At 37.6% G+C, this 22,505-nt stretch overlaps 1 protein-coding gene across 2 annotated transcripts; it reads left to right on the forward strand.

The window, feature by feature from the left end:
• The first annotated feature begins 4,522 nt into the window (after window positions 1–4,522).
• On the forward strand, window positions 4,523–22,505 carry LOC139143271 (ubiquitin carboxyl-terminal hydrolase 37-like). Of its 2 annotated transcripts, XM_070713468.1 has the most exons (19): window positions 4,523–4,905; window positions 5,900–6,068; window positions 8,675–8,730; window positions 8,885–9,102; window positions 9,886–10,010; window positions 10,503–10,593; window positions 11,118–11,267; window positions 11,389–11,517; window positions 12,130–12,259; window positions 12,700–12,968; window positions 13,616–13,747; window positions 14,636–14,800; window positions 15,254–15,346; window positions 15,860–16,569; window positions 16,606–16,884; window positions 17,358–17,561; window positions 19,111–19,226; window positions 19,633–19,838; window positions 20,773–22,505. In XM_070713468.1, exons 1-19 carry the CDS (start codon window positions 4,759–4,761, stop codon window positions 20,837–20,839), a joined length of 3,456 nt encoding a protein of 1,151 aa, XP_070569569.1. In that variant the 5' UTR covers window positions 4,523–4,758; the 3' UTR covers window positions 20,840–22,505. The 2 variants fall into 2 exon arrangements, with proteins under 2 accessions (XP_070569569.1, XP_070569568.1); XM_070713467.1 differs by having other exon boundaries at window positions 15,860–16,884.

Genomic DNA, 22,505 nt, shown 5'->3' on the forward strand with positions numbered 1-22,505 from the left:
TTGGCAAAATCACAAACACAAAATTACAAATCGTAATTAAAGCAGCCTAAAATCACAAACATCACAAAATGGCCATATAATATAGTTAAAGGGACAAAGTCGGCCATTTTTCATGAATTTTGTTTGATACGAGATACTACGTATATTGTTTGACATGTTGAAAGATACTGAATGAATGGTTGACCATGCATATATTCGACTCCTGTTTTAGACACGGTACATGAAACCATCGCCGAAATGAATATGACCATTAATTCATTTTCGCGATGTTTCAGTTAATTTGTCTAAAACCGGGGTCGAATATATGCATGGTCACCCATTTATTCAGTATCCTTCAACATGCCAAACAATATAAGTAGTATCTTGCCTCAAACAAAATTCATAAAAATGGCCGACTTTGTCCCTTTAAGAAAGACAGTAAATTGCATTGATTGATTAAAATCACCAAGCCTCTAGCTGCGTAGTGGCTGTACAGCTAGAGGAGAGCGGCCCGAAGTGAGATGAGGTCGCCTGCTGTCACGGTGTCGGGAGTATCAAAATCACCACAATTGGCGAACACAGTGCTTGTTTTTGATTTTCATCACCTTCCTCGATCGCTAATTTTGCCATTTGAATACATAAATTATACTCAATAAACATGCAAGTGGATGATAAGAAAAGCACCTACAATCCATGTTGCAACTCCATGGTCTCAACTACATGTACAGTGATCACAGTCACCTGTGGTCGGTCTATTCCGCTTGGCGTCTATGCCCCCATAGACATGTGTACATATGCCTGAGAAATAGACTCAGGCATATGTACACACGTCTATGGGGCATAGACGCCAAGCGGAATAGACCGACCACAGGTCACTGTGTGCAGCATTCTGCATAGACTCTCTCACAGCCCCTCCGCCGGCTACACAGCTTTTTTTTTAAAAAGATAAATTTATTTATTTCAACAAGGTCGCAAATAAAACAAATCTACATAACTGTGAATGCGTTAAAATTACAATGCAGCTTGTCTGAAAAAAACCCCAAAAAATCAGTCATTTAACTACAAAGATCATCATAAAAATGCATTCAGGATGCATTCTTCTCCTTCAAGTCTTACAAGGCTTGAAAACTTTGTGATAAACTCCTCAGCTTTGTTCATCACCTTATAAGTGAAATATAATGTATTCATCCATGAGGAAAGATAACATTTGAATTGCATAACATAAGATTGAAGGGAATCTTTAATCCCATTAAAAGTAACCCAATTTCGAATATTCCAAACTGTGTAATTTACAAAGGAAGTAATACAGTAAATAATGTCAGATTTTGCATGTTGCATCATTTTCGATTCCTGCAATTGCTAATCTTTTGATATTGACATTGTTATGAAAGTTATGTTTTCTGACAAAGAAAGAAATACATTTCTGCCAGATTTCTTTTACATATTTACACTCAAATAAGATGTGTTCCAGTGTATCTTCTTGGCCGCAAATACGGCATTTCCCATCACTTAAATTGAAAGTTTTGGCCAAACTTTCTGTGACTAGGCCTCTATGGAAGATCTTCTGATTTAAATCATTTACTGAATTGCTGACAATTCGTGTTGAATTAAGACGACTGAATAAACTAGCTTTGTAACTGTCAGTGAGACTTAGATTCTCAGCCCATTTTTGACCAATTTGACCTTTGACTGCATGCCATTTCTTATCAACTAATTTCCAATAAAGTGACTTGGTTTTGACATCACTTTTTTCAGACCATAATTCTCTATGTCTAAAATATCATAGTTTTCTTCATTTTGGATTTTAGAAGTGATGATTTGCTTCCAGGAATCGGGAATAGCATTGAGGAATGTTTCATACTCTGTCTTAATTTCCTCTTGCACATGTCTATTTGTACCTCCTCTAATTTTTGCAACTATTTCCCGTTGTTGGATACACAGCTACACAGCTCTATACTCAACCATATGGTGATGCGCCCTCAACGGCCTTTCTAGCAAGCGAGGCTCACCGAGCCAGCCGCGGGGTATAGCGTGGCGGAACTTATTTGAGCTGCGGTGTCACCAACACTGACGTCCCTTGTTATGGCAGGCGAAAAGGAAAAATATGGGTGTAGTTTTTCTAAACAATCAAAGAAATCGAAAATAAAATCGAAAAAACAAGTGTGAACAGCCCCTATGTGCCGACGTTCTGATACGTAGCCTTACCACAGTAGAATAAACTCACAGCATTAGGCCTAGAAAAATAAAAAGTTTGTTTCTCATCCTCCCGCGCCGCGCGTCAATTCAGACTCGCCGCGTCAACCGTTTTTCTGCTCATTAGGAATTAAAAAAATAAACGCAATAATATGCGACGATAGTGCATAACATAGTGCAGTATAAAATAGAACCGTAAACAAAATAATTGACACTAACATTCCATTCAGAACTGTACACATATGTCACCGTTATATTACGCTGTCAAAACTGCATTGCTGCACTAAAAGTTAAACTGCAGAACTGTTGCTATACAAAACACTTCTGTACATTTATCTCTGCGAGCGTTCCTATGTTGTTTTCATATTTTTCTCGCTTTCTCGTTGATTGAAGAATAAAAAAATGAGAGTAAAAAACCGCGTCACCGCATCATTTTTGAAATATGTCTGGGATGAGAAACAAACTTTTTATTTTTCTTGGCCTTAGCTACAGTTTCGCAAACTATCCAGTCAACATATACGCCTGTAGACAATTCCCAGGCGTAGAACTCATATTTGCTACCAAGTTGAAATTCCGTGTTCAATGTTCAAGATTGACGACTAATCATTTGTTTGGAGTGTGTTCTGATGTTTATGATGTTCAACTTACCAATATATTGATCAAATCTACCCTTTTTACAACAATCAAAATATACCTATATAAAACGAAACATACTACTAGTACATATAAAGTAAGCGCTTCTTTATTTCAGATCTAAAGAGAGTTATTTGACAGGTTGTTGTAAAAAAAATATATAGTTAGAGTTATTAAAGTGAATTCAAACTTACAATATTGTCCGTGTAATAATTATCCAGCAGAATAAGAAAATTGGTTCCATTCTTTCCCTGAACTGCGGTAAATTGCGCTGAAATAATCCTGTTTAGACTCTTTGCACTCAACACGATGCGATTGACGACCTGGTCAGCTGTTGTGAACAAACATGCATCAATGCGCCCTGACCAGCGGAAGAATATAAAAAACATAGTCCTTACGAAATACTGGCAAAATTAACAATATTTCTTTATTTTTAATGACGTTTTACAAAAATATACGGTCATGGGCATATGATAAATCGGTTATCCTAAGATATCACGAGTGGCAATACGTAGCAACCAAGCGCTGATATCGTAGGATAGTGTTGAACATCTGGCAGAGCTGCCCAATTATGTTTATTTTTTCTTTGGGTGCATCCCTAATAAATATATAATACATATTTAATTTCCGGGGAACTTGAAAATTTTTGATCATGTGGACGGGGGGGACTTGAAATATTTTAGGGTATTGAGAGGGGATCTGAAAAAAAAATCGATCGCGATTCCTCCAGGCCCCCCCAACCGTTATTTGTGAACGCAGCTTTATTTAGAGAGACGTAAGAAGTGTAGTTTTATGAGCTGATGACAGAGAGGATGAAGAGAATATTTTTATTCTCTTTAATATTCTTCCCTTGTGTCGTGTCATTATTTTATCTTTTGCATTTTCTTGTTAGGTTGTTTTTGCTTTTGCTATTGTCCTTTCTCGTTGTCCTAGCGCTTTTTCTCTGTTCTTTGCTGTTCTTCATTTCTTAGTGGTTGAGATGTGCCTTCTGTTCTTTGAAGCTGCCTTTCTCTACGTTCTCTTGCTCGCTCTTTCGCTGACTGTTTATAACTTTTGCTTTTGCGATCAGGCGTCCGAATTCTGGATCGTCTTTGCTGTATATGCACTCATCAAATTTTGCGTTACATTCGGGCCGTCTGACCCGTTATGCTTTTCAATCGTGACTTTTTTGTTTCTGTTGTTGTTGTTGTTGATGATGAATTATGGGCTTCAACACACTTTGATTATGGATTTGCAACAGGTAACGTTTTAGATTGACAACCAACAATTGGCACCCAATTATATGGCATGTCTTTATTGTTAAAAATAAAATACCTTGATTTACCACGAAATTTGCAAAAAAAACCCCCACATTTGTTTATTTGTTCAGATTCTCAGAACACAGTGCAGGCTAGGTAGGCGCACTACCCAGTATAGGAGTACGTGCATGCGGTAGGTACAATCCACTGGCACACGAAGATTTGATGGGAACGTTTGGCGATAAACTTCTAGGTGTCGCTACGTATGCTGCAGCTCTGCATAAATGTGTCAACACTGAGGGCAACCATGTCAACTGAAATCATGATCGTCATAGCCAGTTTTGTTTACAACCTCAATGTCGAAAATGATATCACATATATCATAATCATGATCGTGCAAATCGAACGGGTCCCCGATTCTTTAATGGCGCCACCATCTTCAACATTGAGAAATGCAATCAATATTTCCCGCTATTTTTATTTTCAAAATGGCGGAGGGTGCGATGTAGAGCTGAAACAGTATAGTTGTTTCTCGTTCGCGGATGTTGTCAGTTTACGCGTATTTTCCCCCGTACAGAACTTCAGAAAATATCATAACACCTTCCCCAAGTATTACGGATTAATTGTAAACGCGAAACGACCGGGAATGGTCATCAGACGGAACGTTTTCAGTCTCTGTTTTGGTACGTGACGACACCGGAAGTCGGAATAGAATATGATTTCCATATGCGGGAGAGTGCGTTATTCTGGAGTTGATTGTGGTCAGATGAAATGGAAAGAGGGGAACCTGTCGGTGAGAGAAGAAAAGGGAATATCGTACTGCATAATGAGTCCTAAAGTTGGTAATTCAAAAAAGTTCAAGGTATGTGGTCAGTATTGTGACAATTTGTCAATGTCTCGCAAAGCACTCACGACATAATAGTCATGCCGCTGTCATGGGTTTAGACGAAAAGTTGCCACCCAATATCTCAAGCTGTCCATTATAAATGACTGTTAGAAATACAGTTTCAATTTTTGATAGCGACGAGACTGTGGACAATCATATTTGTGCCAGACGCTGTGTAAAGCCGTCGAAGTTTCTTGAAGCGTTTTATTATAGTGGTTCACTTCAACTGTAGAGCTGAAATAAAAGTGAAGGAGTAAAAAGATTAAAGCGAGTGTCTCTTTGCTATGATCAGAAATTCAGAAATATCGAACCCTGATTTCATGGTCAGCGGGTAATCAACGTTTACGGCCAGGGTCGATCAAGGACAACACAACACTGGTCGACACGGAGGCTAAGCCATATGCGTTGTTATTATAGGCGTTTACAACATGTACATTGTACGGGGTCGATTTCCGCGAAGCCCTAGCGATTGCTATCACTATGGAAGCTCGATTCCATTGTATCACCTTGGAGCACGGGCCATAAAGCTCAAACTCCATGCTGCCACAGATGATACGCAGACAATCGGCCTATATTGATGATGTTGAGCTACAGAAACACCCATTTCTAATCATCGACCTGCAAAGCAGTCTATGTGTATATTGTGAATCATGGGCAGTACACGTTGTCAACATGCATTGAGAGTGGCCTTGTTTTGAACCTAGATGTTTGTACATTATGTACATGCTTGATTTATTTACAAAAATGAATGAAGGATTGTTTGAGTCAACGTATAAAGGACATATTCCAAGATAGACAGTGGGGGGGGGGGGGGGTGGACTGTCTATGGTTCCAGTGAGTGTCAAGAAATGTTGATTCCCGAGTAGCTAAAATCTTCCATGATCATTCTTATATCAGCTACATATTTCACATAAATTCAACCTGTAAAACTGACAATTTTCTTTGTGTTGTTTGTCTCACAATATTTCAGCTGAGTGGCAACATAAAGAGTCTGTCTGAATCCAGGGAAAACCGGAAGAAGATCATCATTGCATTGAATGATGGCACACACATACACTTGGATCAAGCTAAGCAACCAGACAAAGTCAACAAACTCGCTCAGTATCTCCATGATTTAAAATCAAATGGAAGTAACAAAGGTGGGAAATCGTTATGTCATTTGCATGTCTGTAATTGTAATGTTGAGTAAGGCCGGCCAATGTAAATTCAATTCTTTGTTTTTGTCCACTTAAATTAAGGTAGGTAGTGGTCCAAAATGCACAAAAGATTAATTAAAAATTAATTTGCCATTATTTGGCTGCTGTTACATAAAACATGCACATTAGCCCTTTTCCTGCCAAGTTCATATTTCATCATCAGGTAAAGTTGATTAAAACTAGTGCAGCAAAACTTGTACCATATCAGTGTTCTCCCCAGAAATTTCTGAAACAGGACGGCTAATTTGCATAACAATAACTATGTAAATTTTATGTTAATTATGCAATACAAAAGTCACTCCATAGCATCAGAAAAAATCCCACAATAAAAGGATAAAGTAAGATCTTTCATGCACTTTAAGCATTTCATGTATTACATCCATATTTTCATTCAAAGTCTTCCAGTTCTTTCTAGATTAACATTCAATATCAGACGTTTTATGTCATCCTCTGTTACTACCGGTACATGTTTGTCTCTACTAGCCAGATTGCTATGCTAAAACCATGGACGTCTTTTTTAAACGTCCATGGCAAAACGGTTACACGGACAAGTTCATAGGGACTGAATATTGCACTTACAATTCAGAGTCAGAGGAGCATGCCTGCAGAGAAATATGTCCACTTTAAAACTCAATTCAAGATAATAAAGAGAAGCCCGAAAATATTGATACCAGGTATTTCCAAGAACAAAATTTGAAATTGCATCGACTTCTACTTCGACAAACGTACGAAACTTTGACAACTGCGTAGCGTCGGCCGCGGCCATGCATTGTGTGGAGCACACTTGAACACACGCGACCTTTGAACCTATACTGTATACCCTAACCGTACGTACATAGCAGCTGTATTCAGATGATCACACGAATGATTATTTTAGCTCATGTAGTTCCTTTTATTTCATTTCATAGTGCCTTGAATATTGTAAAACGGGTCATGGGTTCTGAAACTGGATCAAGTGCAATTGTTTCATAAAGTCAATCGAACAAATTCATACAAGTTACGAATGCGTGACACGAGGTGACACACATGGCTTCAACGTCATGTTGACGTACTGCTATTGCCGTCCGACACAAATACCCAGGCAAAACCTCGAGCTACTGTACTGCAGCTAACTGCTACACAGATCTCGAAATGGCTAACTTGGGGACACGATCTGAACACGCGGCAGTACCATACATTTTTGCATCTGATTTTTGTCTCAATCAATCGTACGATTTCAGCCACTTCTGATCGAAATCACTTTTCCTGACCTTCGGATTCTTACCAGTGCGAGACATTGGTGGCAACGGCAGTTCAACCAGTTGCCTATAGTATATAGATGCTTTGACCATCGAACTACCTCCATGCTTTGACTGAGTGCCCGCTGGCAAAGATGCAACACCGAGCCTTTCGTTGAGTATACTCCATGTCCGTTGTATAAAATGGGTGTTATCTGTACGATCGGCAGCGTAACACATTTCATGCTTTTTGAATTTAAGTTTCATCTGTCTTAGCCGATGTTCATTTGCAATACGGCCGGCCTATTTATTCTCCTCACAGAAAAGCGGACAAGCGCGACTTTGGGTGCTTTGCACCCGATAACCCTGCCTCAGTGCCTCATTGTGTGTAAAACACCTAAAGCATCGACATGAAAGGAGAACAGTCTAACCATTTCACACATTTTGGCGATGGAATAAATCTTTTAACCCTTTTCCTGCCAAGTCCATATTTCACCACCAGGTCAAGATTGTTAAAATTAATGAAACACAACGTATTCCATATGATGTATTTTAACATAATACTGTACATTTGAAGGCTGTTGAAAACATAATACTGTAAAGTTGATTTTTTTTAGACAAAAGATGCTATAACATACCAAGCCAAGTGGGTGAAAATACGTCATGTTTTGGCTCAATACCGCTTTTTACTGACTTGGCTGATGGGGAAGTGATGCAGTTATTACTGTCTGGCAGGAAAAGGGTTAATCATCTGGCACGTCATGTTATCGCCACATTAGAACCGTTTCACACTTGATATGCTCGCTGAAATAAAAGTGACAAAATCACCGCCGAGAAACAATAGGTCTTCAGCCACATTTGAAGATAATCAGCGGACATGAAACGGTCGGCATGAAAAATAAGGATCGGGCGAAAAAATAAAGGATCGGGCGAAAAATATAAAGGATCGGGGCCGATCCTGTTAAACGGCCTGGGGAGAACACTGCATATGATGCATTTTAACAAAACATTTAACATTTGAAGGTCCCTGGAGACAGAGATACTGTAAACATGATTTTTACAGACTAAAGCTGCTATAACATACCAAGCCAAGTGGGTGAAAATACATATGGTTTTGGCGCAATACTGCTTTTTACTGACTTGGCAGATGGTGAAGTGATACTCTCCGGCAGGAAAGGGTTTATTGTGCTTCCATTGTGTATCGTTTTATTTCCCAACATGGTTCAGTGGTTGTAAAATGACTGCAGGAGGAAGTATTTTGAATGTGGACATTTAAATCATTTGTGTACATGTAGGCGTCCAGTAAAATGAAATGTCTTTGTTTTCTAACAGCAAGAAGTGTTAAATTGAAGGCTCTATCACCCAAGCAGGCATCTCCTGAACACAAGGTAAGATTTCAAATCTAGCAACCTTGAGGGTTGTGCCAGTCTGCATTCTTTTCTTCAGTTAATATAAAATTATTATTATCCATCCCAAACTTTTTATATTCTTTTCTTATGTGGCGCTTGCATTTGCTGTCATTGTTCAAAAATGGTTTTGCAGGATTATGGCACTTCAAAACATTCTCCCCGAAGTATGACACCATCTTCAAGAAACTCCACCACTCTGAGGAAGAGTGAGATGAACTCATTGTATGCATCATCAAATACGACACCCTGGAGAGAGAAGACATCCCCAGTCCTTGCCAATGGTGTAGCTAGATCTATCAGCAGGGATCATGATGAGAACAGCCTTGACAAGGAAAACGAGGGAATAGTTAGGTAAATATACCTATAGGAACATCAGTCTGTGTTACAATTTCATAGGTTATAGTAAAGTAGGAAATTTATATTCATATCTGTGTTGATCTCAGGAAGTATTTTACCAAGTAAGTAAGATACTTGTGTTCAAGGAGAACATATAAGAGAACATCAGTGAAATAAATCCCCTTTTTCTGATATAATCCCAAGTGTTGCACCAACCACACCACATAAAAAAGGGACATGAAGATTGGTAAAAACAGATGAATATTTTGACTTGCAAAAGAAGCATATTCACAAAGATACTACTGGATAAGCTGTAGACTATACACCGTCAGTGTGTTGGTTGTTATTTGCTTTACTGCCAAGCGCTGTCGTTGAATCCAATGAGAAATCAGACACAAGTGACTGAATGATTCTACATAAATCAGATGTTATGAATATTCATGACTATGGCACACATCATTTTGCAAGTCAAAATTTTCATCTGTTCATATCAATCTTCATGTACCAGGACATATGTGGTGTAGTTGATGCAACAATTGGGATTATATCAACAAGAGGGGATTTATGTTACTCATGTTCTGTTATCGATTTTCCTTAAACAGATAGCCTGTGATAATTTAATAAGTTCTGTGATTGTGTACCGGTACAAGCTTATCATATGCCCTGTTGCCAAAAAAGATATACATATAGAAAATTTAGAGATAGCTTATCATTATGGCGACTTCATTTTTCACTGGCTGAGGAAAAATATCCATGCACGCTGTTGTTTATGTACCTGCTTCTTGATTGTTGCCACAGGTCAAGTTCAACTCCAAGGTCAGATAGGAAAGGTTTATTTGAAAGGAAGGCTGGACCTGCCTCCACACAGTTTCTCAGTGCATTTGATGATAAACAGAAAGCTTTAGAAGACAGGAAGTCAAGCAGTAAGTCATTTTTTTGCCCATAATCACTCTTTTGTAGTGAATCTCAATTGAACAAGAGACTTAATGAAAAATTTTAGTCTTGGCATCATAGAGAAATTATGTGAAAACACGGTTTATACATTTATGAAAAGTTCCATCTGCACTTTTGTTTCATCCAAACACATATTGTCATTAAAGTCAAGCTTTTCTGAGATATCTGCAAAATCAAGTATCTAATCATAATATACCCTGATAATCTGATCAATCAACGAATTACATATACATAACATATTGCTGTGGCAAAATTGTCTTTCATGGACCAAACCTTGAGGCAATGAAAGACATGTATTGTAACCCTGATGTTATTTCACATGTGTACATGTACCTAAGACACATTCCACAAAATATCTACCTTTAGCACATGTGATGGAGAAAAGTATCTTTTGTACACCTTGTAACTATGTCAATAGACAGCAAAATTCACACTTCTGTAATTTCCCCCTTATCATGTAGCACCAGGGACGACACTAAGTGTTGGTTTTTACAGCCGTGGACAACAAATGGTCAATCATGGACTCAATAATTCATTCATTAGCTCTGCAAGGTGAGCAACAGATGTCTTCAGTACCAGTGTTCAGCATTGGCACCAGTACTGTCAGTGCCTTTCTAGAGGCATATGTGCAGTACACTTGATGATAGTGGAGATATGTTGAAGATGATAAATTAGATATTATTGATTTTATTTGGATTGCTCCAAGATGAAAGGCTTGTACAGACAACTCAAAAGGAGTTTGCAAATATCCCAACCAATAGCACGTATTTGGTGTACAGTCCTGCAGTGATATGCACAGCTTGTTGTTTACATCACGGTCATTTACTAGCTTGAATATCAACCTGTTTAGTGGTGTCCATATAGTGGTAAAGAGCATTGGTCTCAGTGTCTACAGAGAGATGGCTAGAGAGATGAATGACTACTGTAGAGGGCTTTAGAGTGAAAGTACATACAGTATACTTTTCCTGATAGCTGCAAACCAACAATGTATGAGCGTGACTTCCAAAAATGAAACAAAGAAACTAAACAGAACACGAAACATTTTGAGATCTGTTTTATCCATGTTTTTGTTTCAGGTCAAATGTCACCCCGATGAAACGACAGCCTGGTTTTCTCAGTGATCCAACCCACCTGATCAAAAAACCCAGACTTGGAGAAAACTATGAGGGATGGAGACGCAAGAACAAAGTCATACTAGATAACACATCTCAAGTCAGTTTACATGGGTAAGGTCAAAGGTCATGCATGTAACCATGGTGCAATTCATCAGATGATGTAATATGTCACTGTTCGTATACTTTCTGTGTTATAACTGGCATATCATTTGTTTTCCCCGTCTCTTGACAGCTTTTCTAACCTGGGCAATACATGCTACATGAATGCAATTCTGCAAGCACTCTTTGGACTAGAAACGTTTGCTACAGACATAATGAACTTTGAACTCATCAGAAAGAATCCAAAGCAGAGCCTTTATAGGTAAGTATGCCAAATTTTGTCAATGGTCTTCAGTTTGTCAGGAGAGTTTGCATGGCAGATTTATCATACACAAACTTCAAGGCCTGTGTTAGATTTGAGCCCAAGTCTACAGATTTGTCATAATGAGAATCGGGCTCTTCCACTTCTGTATTAGCATGCCATCATTCTTTTGATCTTTACTTACATTGATATATCCATTTGAATTTTTAAAGAGACAGTAAAAGTCATCATGGTATTTGAGATATACTGTAAAAGCATGAATTATTTACTGGGATCTAATTGTGGTATATTTTGCTAATAGATGAAGTCCTCTGAATTAAATTAAATGATGGGGGTAGGGAGGGGATGGGGGGTGGTTTACTGTTTCTCATTGGTAAGCAAGTTTTCAAAGTTACCTGGTCAGATGTATGTTTACTGTTTTCCATAAAATTGCCTACTCTGTCTTCTTGTTTATGTATGACTGTGATTGCAACAACACTATCTTCAACAATTACATCCTGAAGAACATTTGAAGTCAAAGAATTGTAATCAATTTGAAGAATGGATACAATGTAAAATTTACACTGAATCAGTAATTGAATCAGTAATTGGTTGCATTTTGTTGTACCACAGATGTTTAACTCACCTGCTACATGTCAAGAGAATTGGCAGATCAGTCATGCCTGAACAGAAAGACCTCTTGAAGAAAGTGAAAAATGCAATCTCATCCAGTGCTGAAAGATTCTCTGGATTTTTACAACATGTGAGTATTGCATGGTGGAGATGTCTATACACTCTTCCCTATCCATCAGTGGTATTTTAGGTATTACCGTCCAAGAAGACCATTAGTTTCCAAATATGGACTAGCAACTTGCATTTCAGCAACGCAACAAATCCTATACTGACTGGCCACGCCTTATGTTTCAAGAACAGTTGCTAGTATTTTATTGATTGATCCTTGCAGAAATGGTAAAAGAATTGAGCATGTCAGCTGATGTTATGCCTCACGTGTAGGTCAGTCATGTACCATTACATTTGAGAAGTACAATGTGAAATGTTGCAACACAACTCTTGCTTGAGTCAGTTGTTTAGCTTAAAGGCACACTTTGAATGAGTTGTGTTGAAGTTGAATGGAACCTATCAAAAATACTTGAAAAAAATACTTTCTTTCCCTAAATAATAAATCATTGTGAACTTTTGCAGGACGCGCATGAGTTCCTCAATCAGTGCCTGGATCAACTCAAAGAGGATGTTGAAAAGGTCAACAAGGGGTCAAGAACCAGCTCACCAAAGTCAGAAAACTCTGAGAATATCCCAGAGACTGAAGAAAGTGCTGAGAACACATTTACTTGTCCTGTGACTCTGAACTTTGAGTTTGAAGTATTGCATGTGATTACATGCGATGATTGCGATGAAACTGTGACAAAGGCAGAGAGGTTCTATGATCTGTCACTGGATATGCCAAAGAGAAAGTGAGTATTTCAACCTGCCATCACCAAATATTGATGCATGGCTTTCTTTTTTGCTGAGTGAGATTTCTCAATCCGAACAATAGTTTTAGAACTGTTTCTACACTTGAGCTTTATAATTTTACAAAAAATGTTGTCAGAAAGAAAAAAAATTGCAATTTTCATTGAGTTCCCTACTCTTAGAATGCATTTATTAGGTCAGAAATGGAAATGAAATGAATCACTTCAAAGTTTCAAGGTTTCAGTTGATATTCAGTAGACATTTGTAGTTTGGCTTTTGTTGTGCAACTGTGCAGTGCGCCCTCTAGTGTTGAGATTTCAAACTCTTTACTGTAGAAGTAACCTTAGTCACTTTACTTTCTCTGAGTGAGCTCTGTATCACTAGTGACTGTATGTGTAATAGGTAAAATTTTGAATTGAAAAGAGTATGTTTTGTGTCTCTACATTCTTTAATGTTGTGCTTGTATGCATAAATGTGTTTGAGTGTATGTATTTATGGATGTGACGTATTTACATGAGTATCTGACTGTCTGTGCATATCACATGTGCATGGGTATCTTTTTTCTTTTGCGAACATTAATGTATCTATCTGAAAAGAGAAAGCTTGTAATACAGTGTTTCCTGCTATACATTTACACATTTTCTTGCAGAGATGTATCCATTGCCAAGTCAATCCAAGATGCCTTGGATCAGTTCTTCAGAGATGAAAAGATTGAGTATGAATGCAACGAATGCCATGGTAAACAGTCCACTGTGACACACAAGTTTACAAAATTACCACGGTAAAGAAAACTTTGTGATTTATCTTTCACAAACACCAGTCTCACTTGCAACAATTCAAGTATTAATACAGATAGTTGATACTGGGATGACACCAATGTCAGTAATACCTAAATTGAAATATCAATATGGTTGCTTGATATCATATTGATGTAACAATAGTGTGGTCCAGCATCTCTATTTAAACATCAAAATTGTTGTTTGACATGAATGTGATACCAGTGTCACTAACCTCATGTCCAGTATTAATGTAGTAATATAGTTATTGATATTGGTATGACAATCGTCCTTTATTTGTATGTGTATGTATTAATATTTCAATAAGACATTTTTTGTTCAGCAGAAGTCTGTCATATGACAATACAAATTTACAAAGAAGTAAATGTAATTTGCTATATCACTGTTTCAGTTGAAATGGTATCAGGGAGGATTAAGCTGTGCAATGTAAATTTAATGTGTCTACTTGGGTCAGGAAAAACCAAAGTCAGATTTCTGTTATTGCCTGACATGATTGTTTTCATATACCATAAAATTTGCTTGTTCAAAAGTATGAGTTCTCTTTTCTAAGACATGAAACTTTTGAAGTTCCTGTTTAACTGTAATTTATGCCCAGAAGTAACATGTTTTTGGGTCAATTAAAATTTAAATGTTGCTGTTGTTCTCTTATTCTAACACACATTCTTGTTCATACTTTCATTCATATGTCGTTGAAACCACTGCAGTTGGAAACTTTTCCAAGGCTAGTATTGCATTTCAAGGAATAATGTTTCAAGGCAAAAGTCACCTTTGTCTTTTGTTTGCAAGACATTCTTTTGTCATGCAACTTGAGCTGGATTTTCCATAAAAAAATTATCAAGTATATTTGTAAAGCTGTTTACTTCTACTTCCAGAATATTGGTTTTGCATTTGAAGAGGTACAGTTACAACACAGCAGCTTTGAAGAATACCAAACTTGGTGAAAGTATCAACATACCTAAATACCTCACCCTAGGTCTCCACTGTAATAATGAAACCTCACCACCGCATTTCAATGATCGGAAACCAGCTATCCTAAGGTATGTTTGCCCTACCTTAGGTTTCAAGTATATCATTGAAACCCTCACACCCATATTTCAGAGGGAGTGTACACTTTATATGTTAACCCCTCTTGTAAATAAAAGCTCAGAAATATGAAAATTTAGCGGTAAAGTTATGATTTCATACTTCCTTCAAACACTGACAAAGAACTAAACCTTCCCCCAACCCGCTGCTCTGAACACACTGAGTTTTGTTTTTCGTGAAGATATTTCATTATTCACAGCCCCAAACACATACTGGTTACAGAGACCATCTCTTGTTTCTTTCCTGTTTCTGTTTTGCCCTTACTCATCCACATGTACTACTAGCTCTTACTGTCCCTGCATAATGTAAGAATTGAAATGCTTCACTGGCAACTATTACAGTATCACTTGCTACAGTTAGGGGTCACACATTCATTGGTTGTCTGATTTTCATTTTCGCCTTTTCAGTCCAACCAAACAAGAGAAATGTTGGGGTTCCCATGACGAAACTGATGCCAAGTCAATGACAGCTAGAAAGAGACTTTATGGAGATTCCAGCGGGTAAGGATTCTCAAACTACTAAAAGTAATTTAGAAAACATGATTTCATGAACATGTGTCTTTTTTTTGAGTGTCGTTACTGTGATGTCTGTTTTCTGCTTTGATAGTACCTGACATTTTCAAGGTTTTGTATGTGATAATAAATTAACTTGTGTAATAACATCTTTGGTTGACTTTTCAAATTGTGTATGTAGTGACAAGGTGTGTTGTCTGCAACACAAAACATCAAAAATGTGTATCTGAAACCTAAACTGTTTAGAGTCAGATGTTGCTGATTTTGACGAATCACCTTTTAAAAGATTGGGCTGCCAGAATCCAAAATGTAGTACTTGTAATCAGGTCACAGTGAAGATAATATATGAAACAATTGTTCCCTGTTTGGCTGTACATGTATATTCTGAGAAGTTTTGTGGAAGTTTACTTCTGTACAGAGACAGAAATATTGTAAGGTGTATTCGATGTACAACCACCCTCAAGTGGTATTTCAACTGCTTGGCTTTTCTTTCATTGACAGGCCCAACTCAAGCAAATCAAGATTTAAATTCAAAAGAATTCAAAAACAAAATGAATCTGATTCTGAAGACGAGGAAATCAGCCAATACAACAAGGGAAGTAACAGTATACTACCCATTAAGAAAGATTCTAAACAGAATGACATTGAGAGTGATTTCAAACCGCTGACTGAACTGACAGAAGATGAACAGATTGCCAAGGTTTTGGAGATGAGCAAGGAGGAAGACATGACACAGCAACAAGATAGTGAGCGAAATAACAGCAAGGATGTGTCTTTCACATTTGATGAACTGACTTGTATGACGGAGGAAGAACAGCTTGCCAAAGCTATGGAACTTAGTAAACAGGAGAGTCTTCAGAACAATTTGGAGTCCAGCCAAAGTGATGATGATGTCAGTGATGCCCAGCGTGATAGCGGAGAAGTTGGATTACGTGGCGGTGGAATTCTTAAAGAAGCTGATTTACCCAGAGGTGACCTTGGAGGTGATGTTGACACTGATGAGAGCGATTGTGAAGCGTCGCCTAAGGAGAACTGCAATGTCGTCAAGGGTACGGATACTACTGATGATGGTTGTACACAAAGCAATGAAGGCGATGGAACTGCACAGGTCACAGTGCATCACAATGCCAGCACAAATGTACAATTTCACAACCCTCTTGAACACAAAGGAATTGGTAACCTTGGCCAGTTTAAATCATTTTCAGATCTAGCACTGACTTCATCAAACTCACTGACTTCATCAAACTCACTGACTTCATCAAACTCACTGACTACCATGGTCTCAGTCCCAAAAGAACCCAAAACACCTGGAAAAGACACCATCTATGATTTAACAAGTACTTCTGGTTCTGATGAAAACAATGAAAGCAATTTTCACTCGCTGTTTGACAAGGTGAAAAGGAGTGATGGAAAATGTAAACAGTATTCAGCCAAGAGGTCAATGAACTTCTACAGTCTGTCCAAGAAGACAAATGACTCTAAAATAGAAGACAACATCAAGGGTACACAAGAAAATGACAAGCAAGGTAGGTACACTAGTCATTCTTTAACAGTTTTGTGCCTTTGTCAAGATTGAAAGTAAAGTATTGTTTTTTCGTTGAATTTTGTTTTATGTTGACATTATGGCTGTGTGGGCTTTGGAAACAGGTATTCAGACTGTGAAACTATACAACTCTTTGCTGCTTCACAGCTTTTCTAGACTTGTTTTTTGAAATTTGTAGTGAAATATAGGTTGTCACCATATTTTTGATATGAAAAGTTTTAAAAAAATGAAGTTTTTCTGGTACTAATATCGATATTGCAAATGGTAATATTCATACTCAAAGATTGTTGATGGGTGGTGAACCAGTGACTTATCAAATCAAAAAGAACTTTTGCAAGATAGTTTGGGCGGCAAGGTTAGAGAAAATGGTACATACTTTTCAATTAACTGAAACCTAGTGTTTTATTGAACCATTCTGAGAGAGACGATGAATTTTCTCTTGGTTGCCTTTCATAGATAATCAGGAGTCTGAGGAGGGAGAGAATGCTACAAAGGCCATAAACAATGAAGCCATAGACCTTGGTGACTTCTACAATGATTATGACAAAGACAAAGAAGACAAGGATTTGGCGGCTGCAATATCAGCGAGTATGAAAGATCAGTCAGTATTGGATCAGGAAGATGAAGATATCAAACGAGCCAAGGAACTCAGCCTTCAAGGTGAGGCTTTTTCTGAATTCCATTTCACAATAGGTCTTTGGTGTACACCAATAGCATGATTTGACCAGTGGGAAGAGAAACTAGTGAGTTTTACTCCAATATTTTAATGTCAGTAGGTCTGTATTCTTTTTAGATGTGAATCTACAATATTGTATGTTCTCAAATTTCTGGTCAAACATTGAAAAAACATGGATACTCCCTTAACCCTTTTCCTGCCAAGTCAATATTTCACCACCAGGTCAAGATGGTTAAAATTAATGAAACACAACATATTCCATATGGTGTATTTTAACATAATATTGAACATTTGAAGGCTGTTGAAAGCATAAATACTGTAAACTTGATTTTTATGGACTAAAGATGCTATAACAGACCAAGCCAAGTGGGTGAAAATACGTCATGTTTTGGCTCAATACCGCTTTTTACTGACTTGGCTGATGGGGGAAGTGATACTGTCTGGCAGGAAAAGGGTTAAAGGTTATTATACATTGGAATATTAAAGCAATATTCTACCAGTAACATAGCCTTATCTTAAATCATGATTACAAATGTGGTGCATACAAAATTCTACTTAGCCGGATATCAGTAATGAGTTAAATAGCAGCTTCATCCATCTAGTACAAGTTTTGATGCTTGCAAATTCGTATTCTATGATCCAGTCACTGGAGCCTACTGTGTATGTAACATGGTATGAAGTGTACCCTCTAAGAGCAGGTGAAACATTTTTTTTGAGTCAAATTGAAGAAAAGTTTGACATGCTGTCAGTGTTCCCTCTGAGGTTTCAAGAGGGTGCGCAACTTGAGATACGTCGGATTATTGTCTCACAGCTGGGTCCGTTCATGTATATGCTAATTTACTGAGGTACGTCACAACATACAATGAACGTTGGTGGCAACTGCGCCACCAACGGGCGCTAAACCCGAAACGCGGAAGTAAAATCTACGCCGAGATCGCACATTTCACCCCGATTTATCATTTCCAAAACTACCGATCGAAATGACTGCGACTAAAGTTGCGCAAAACATGAAATTTCACTGCGAGAGCAGTCGGAGACACTGCGCAATTGGCGCGCAAGTAAGCCTTAGCGGGAACACTGCATGCTGTGCGTCCACCACATGAATGAACAGGTTATAACTAAAAAGTCAGCAGTTAGAAGTATAGCGCCCTCTATGGTGGTATGTCTTTCTTTATTCCTGATACTCTCACGTGAGTGACTGAGAAGACAATGAAAACAACAATGGCTGCCTCCTTGCCCATCAATCCAGTGGCAAGATAAGTTTACTATCAGCATGTAGTATCAATGCGGAAACTTACAGAAATGACATTTCCAGATTTTTTTTATCCGTGTAAATTATGAATCTGCTAAGCATTTCTAGTCATTGGCAGGCTTTTGACAACTGCGTCAAAGACGTGTCAGATTACTTGTAATTTCAATTGCGTCAGGCAGGTTGCCCTGTGTCATGTCATGACAGGTCAAATTGGCTTAGCAGGCACACTGATGGTAGGCAAGATTTGTGTTTATAAATTTTCAATGTTTTCGTTTTCACAGACTATGAGAAAAGTTTGTTTGAGTCTATGGACCAAGGTGTGTACACGCTGTCTGATGGAGAAAATGAACCAGAATTAACCAAAGAAGAACTTGAAACTCTGAAAATAAATGAAGAGGTGCGTAACATGAACGGAAATAACAAAAAAACATGCTTGAAAGTTGCAGTTTCTTTTCCCTGAACCACTGCCTGTTAAAAATGTATCCTTGGTGACCTTTCAAAAGTTATTGTCAAAGCCTTTCAATATTTGGTTTTCTGTGTGACACAGATCTTCAATTCTAGTATGTTTGTTTTTGATTTTTTTTAATGACCTACCCATGAAGGTACAGACATTTATGTCAAATTTAAAGAATTGTTATCGTGCCTTGGTATTCTCAGATAACATACAATGGCAAGAATAAGATGTACTCAGTCCATATTTATACATTACTGTAATCCCTTGCTGAAGACACATGATGTCACTCAGATAACAACACTATCTTACCAAAAAATGTTTTTTTTCACCCAATTTCCCAACACTATAGGAAAGTCTTCCATTTGCATACCAGCTTGTCAGCGTTGTCAGCCACATCGGAAGTACAACATCCATGGGTCATTACATCAGTGATGTTTATGATTTCAAAAAAAGAACCTGGCTTAAGTATGATGATACTGAAGTTGACAAAACGGATGAAATTACTGTCCGCACCAGAAGACGGCGATCAGGTTATATATTTTTCTACCTCAACAAGTAAGTGTTTTAGTCTGTTGTTCTCTTCTGTTAATGTGAAAAATCTGGTGATACTTCACTAATGTTATAGCATTTCAATAATTTGTACATGGTGACTCATATTTTAATGAATACTGAAAATATTAAATATTTAAGCCCAGTACACTCATCAACAATGAAACTTTCCTCAAGCAAACTTTCAACCACTTTCCTTCCAAATCATGAATAAAAATCAGGTGCAGTGTGCCCTCTAAGGGCAGGTGAAAACAAATTTTTTGAGTCAAATTGAAGAAAAGTTGACATGCTGTGCGTCATTGCATGCATGAACAGGTTATAACTAAAAAGTCAGCAGCAAGAAGTATAGCGCCCTCTATGGTCATATGTCTTTCTCAATTCCTGATACTCTTGCGTGAGTCCGTGAGACGGCAGTGAAAACCACAAAGGCTGACTCCTTGCCCATTGATTGATCGGCAAGTTAAGTTTACTATCTGCATTAGTATCAATGCAGAGACTTACAGAAATGACGTTTTCAGATATTTTTTGACCCAAAAATTACAGGAAAACATGTTGTCCGTGTAAATTATGAATCTGCTAAGCATTTCTAGTCATTGGCAGGCTTTTTACAACTGCGACAGTGACACGTCAGATTACTTGTAATTTCAATTGTGTCAGGCAGGTTTGCCCTGCGTCATGGCACATCAAATTGGCTTAGCGGGCACACTGATCAGGTGTCACTGTGCAAATTTTTGTATAACAGAGACAAATGACCCAACATTGCCAATATTTGAAATTCAAAATTGCTGCTGTCTCTGTGTTATCTCTATGGGGAAAAATAAAATTCCCACTTTTCACACAACTAATAGGATAGGTAACTAAGTATCTCTGAAATTCACGGTATCATATACCGTGTATTGAGTTCAGTAACCTCATACAGTTGTTTCTTTCTATTTTGCAGGGATATTTTTGATGATTTATCACATGACCAAGACCCCCTACATAGCAGACATTCATTACCACGGTGAAATACCTGAATGTGGTTTGCGTCCTGAAAGTCCGTTTATCCAGGAAGAAATCTGACACATAACTGGGTTCACAACTCATAAAGAAATTCCAGATCAGGAACCATTTGATTTCCCCCATTTGACTAACTCTCCTCATCCTGGGTTTTATTTAAGTGTATTTTTTTTATGATCGCTGAGTGGTGAGAGATTACGATTAGGTGTCTGAATAATGTCAGACTGAGTTACAAAACCTGATCTGCAGAACCAATTGATTAGCACTGTGATATTTATTTCTCATTTCACAACCAAAACAGGACAAAATGCTGATAACACTGTAGAATATTGTGTGTGCACCCTTTTTTATGGAGTATTCAGGGTATTACCAGTGAGGGGGCTAGACACACGGAAAATTTCTTCTCATTTTTCAGACTTTCACACTTGGTATAACAAGGTGACTCTTCATATTAATGTTCACCCAAAAAAGGTGTACAGTACAGGATTGGGTTTGTTGATAATGTCATGGAATATGATTTGCTTGCTATAGTCAGATGCAAGTCTCTCATATAACATTTTTGAGTTCTGGCTAACGTCTCTGATCATAATGTTATAGTCACATCTCTGTGATTTAACATGTAATCTTGCTGTACCATGGTCACATCTCTGTGTTACAACTAGACCATGGCAGTGAAAGTTTGCCAACTAGTTACGATACTCAATTCCCTAAGCAGCTGCTGAGACACAAATGTATATGTGCATCCATTGCATTTACAACCAATAGGCTAAACCCAGAATTTGAACAGACCACGTTTACAAACAAACCAACAAGCACAAACATGCATATTAGTATGACTGTGTATTTCCATATGTGCTTGTACATGTGGGTTTGTTTGTAACATCATAGTGTGGCTTTTTAATTCCAGAGTAAAACCATTCTTTGGTAGTCATGATCAAATAGCAGTGATACACAGTGTTCGACTTCAGTGTGATTCTTAACTCATAGGGAATTGCCTCTGACACGACAAACCCGTAGAAAAGAAAGTGTTCTTACGTACTTTGTGCCAAGCAGCCCTCGTTTATTTTGAAATATTCTCTGAGTTTGATTGAACGGACATTACACTCTTGACTCTTGATTACATTGGAAATTAACAGATACATGGTCTGGCCACAACCTTTGGGTAAGTTTTCATGTATTTGATCTTCTTTACTGAAGATTGTTTTTGACATGACAAGGACAGTATTTTAGCTTGTGTACTACATGTATTGCATATATGATAATTGTGAGTTCAACGGTTTAATTAATTTTCAAAGAGCACATTTTCTTGACATGTCACAGCACAGGGTGAAAATTACTGAAATGTATCTAAAATCAGAATCTGTGAAAATTGTGCGCTCAGCTAAATTACGTTGATTTTTTTCAACTTGATGATTTATTTGATATTATTTTCACACAGTCTTAGTTTTTATAGAATGTTCAGTATGAAGGTCCTCTGTGGATCAGTATCAAATTCAGGGCGTCAGAGTAAATTTTCATTATGTGTATATGAAACCGACAATGGCAAAATGTACATGAAGTTTTATTACTGCAACAGTTACAAAATCAATGAATTCACATCAGGAGAGATATGATTATATTGTATCTGTATTTCAATGTTATCATCTCAGTGTATTAAAATATTTAAGAAAAATA

Source organism: Ptychodera flava, chromosome 11, assembly GCF_041260155.1.
Source record: "Ptychodera flava strain L36383 chromosome 11, AS_Pfla_20210202, whole genome shotgun sequence".
NCBI classification, from domain to species: domain Eukaryota; kingdom Metazoa; phylum Hemichordata; class Enteropneusta; family Ptychoderidae; genus Ptychodera; species Ptychodera flava.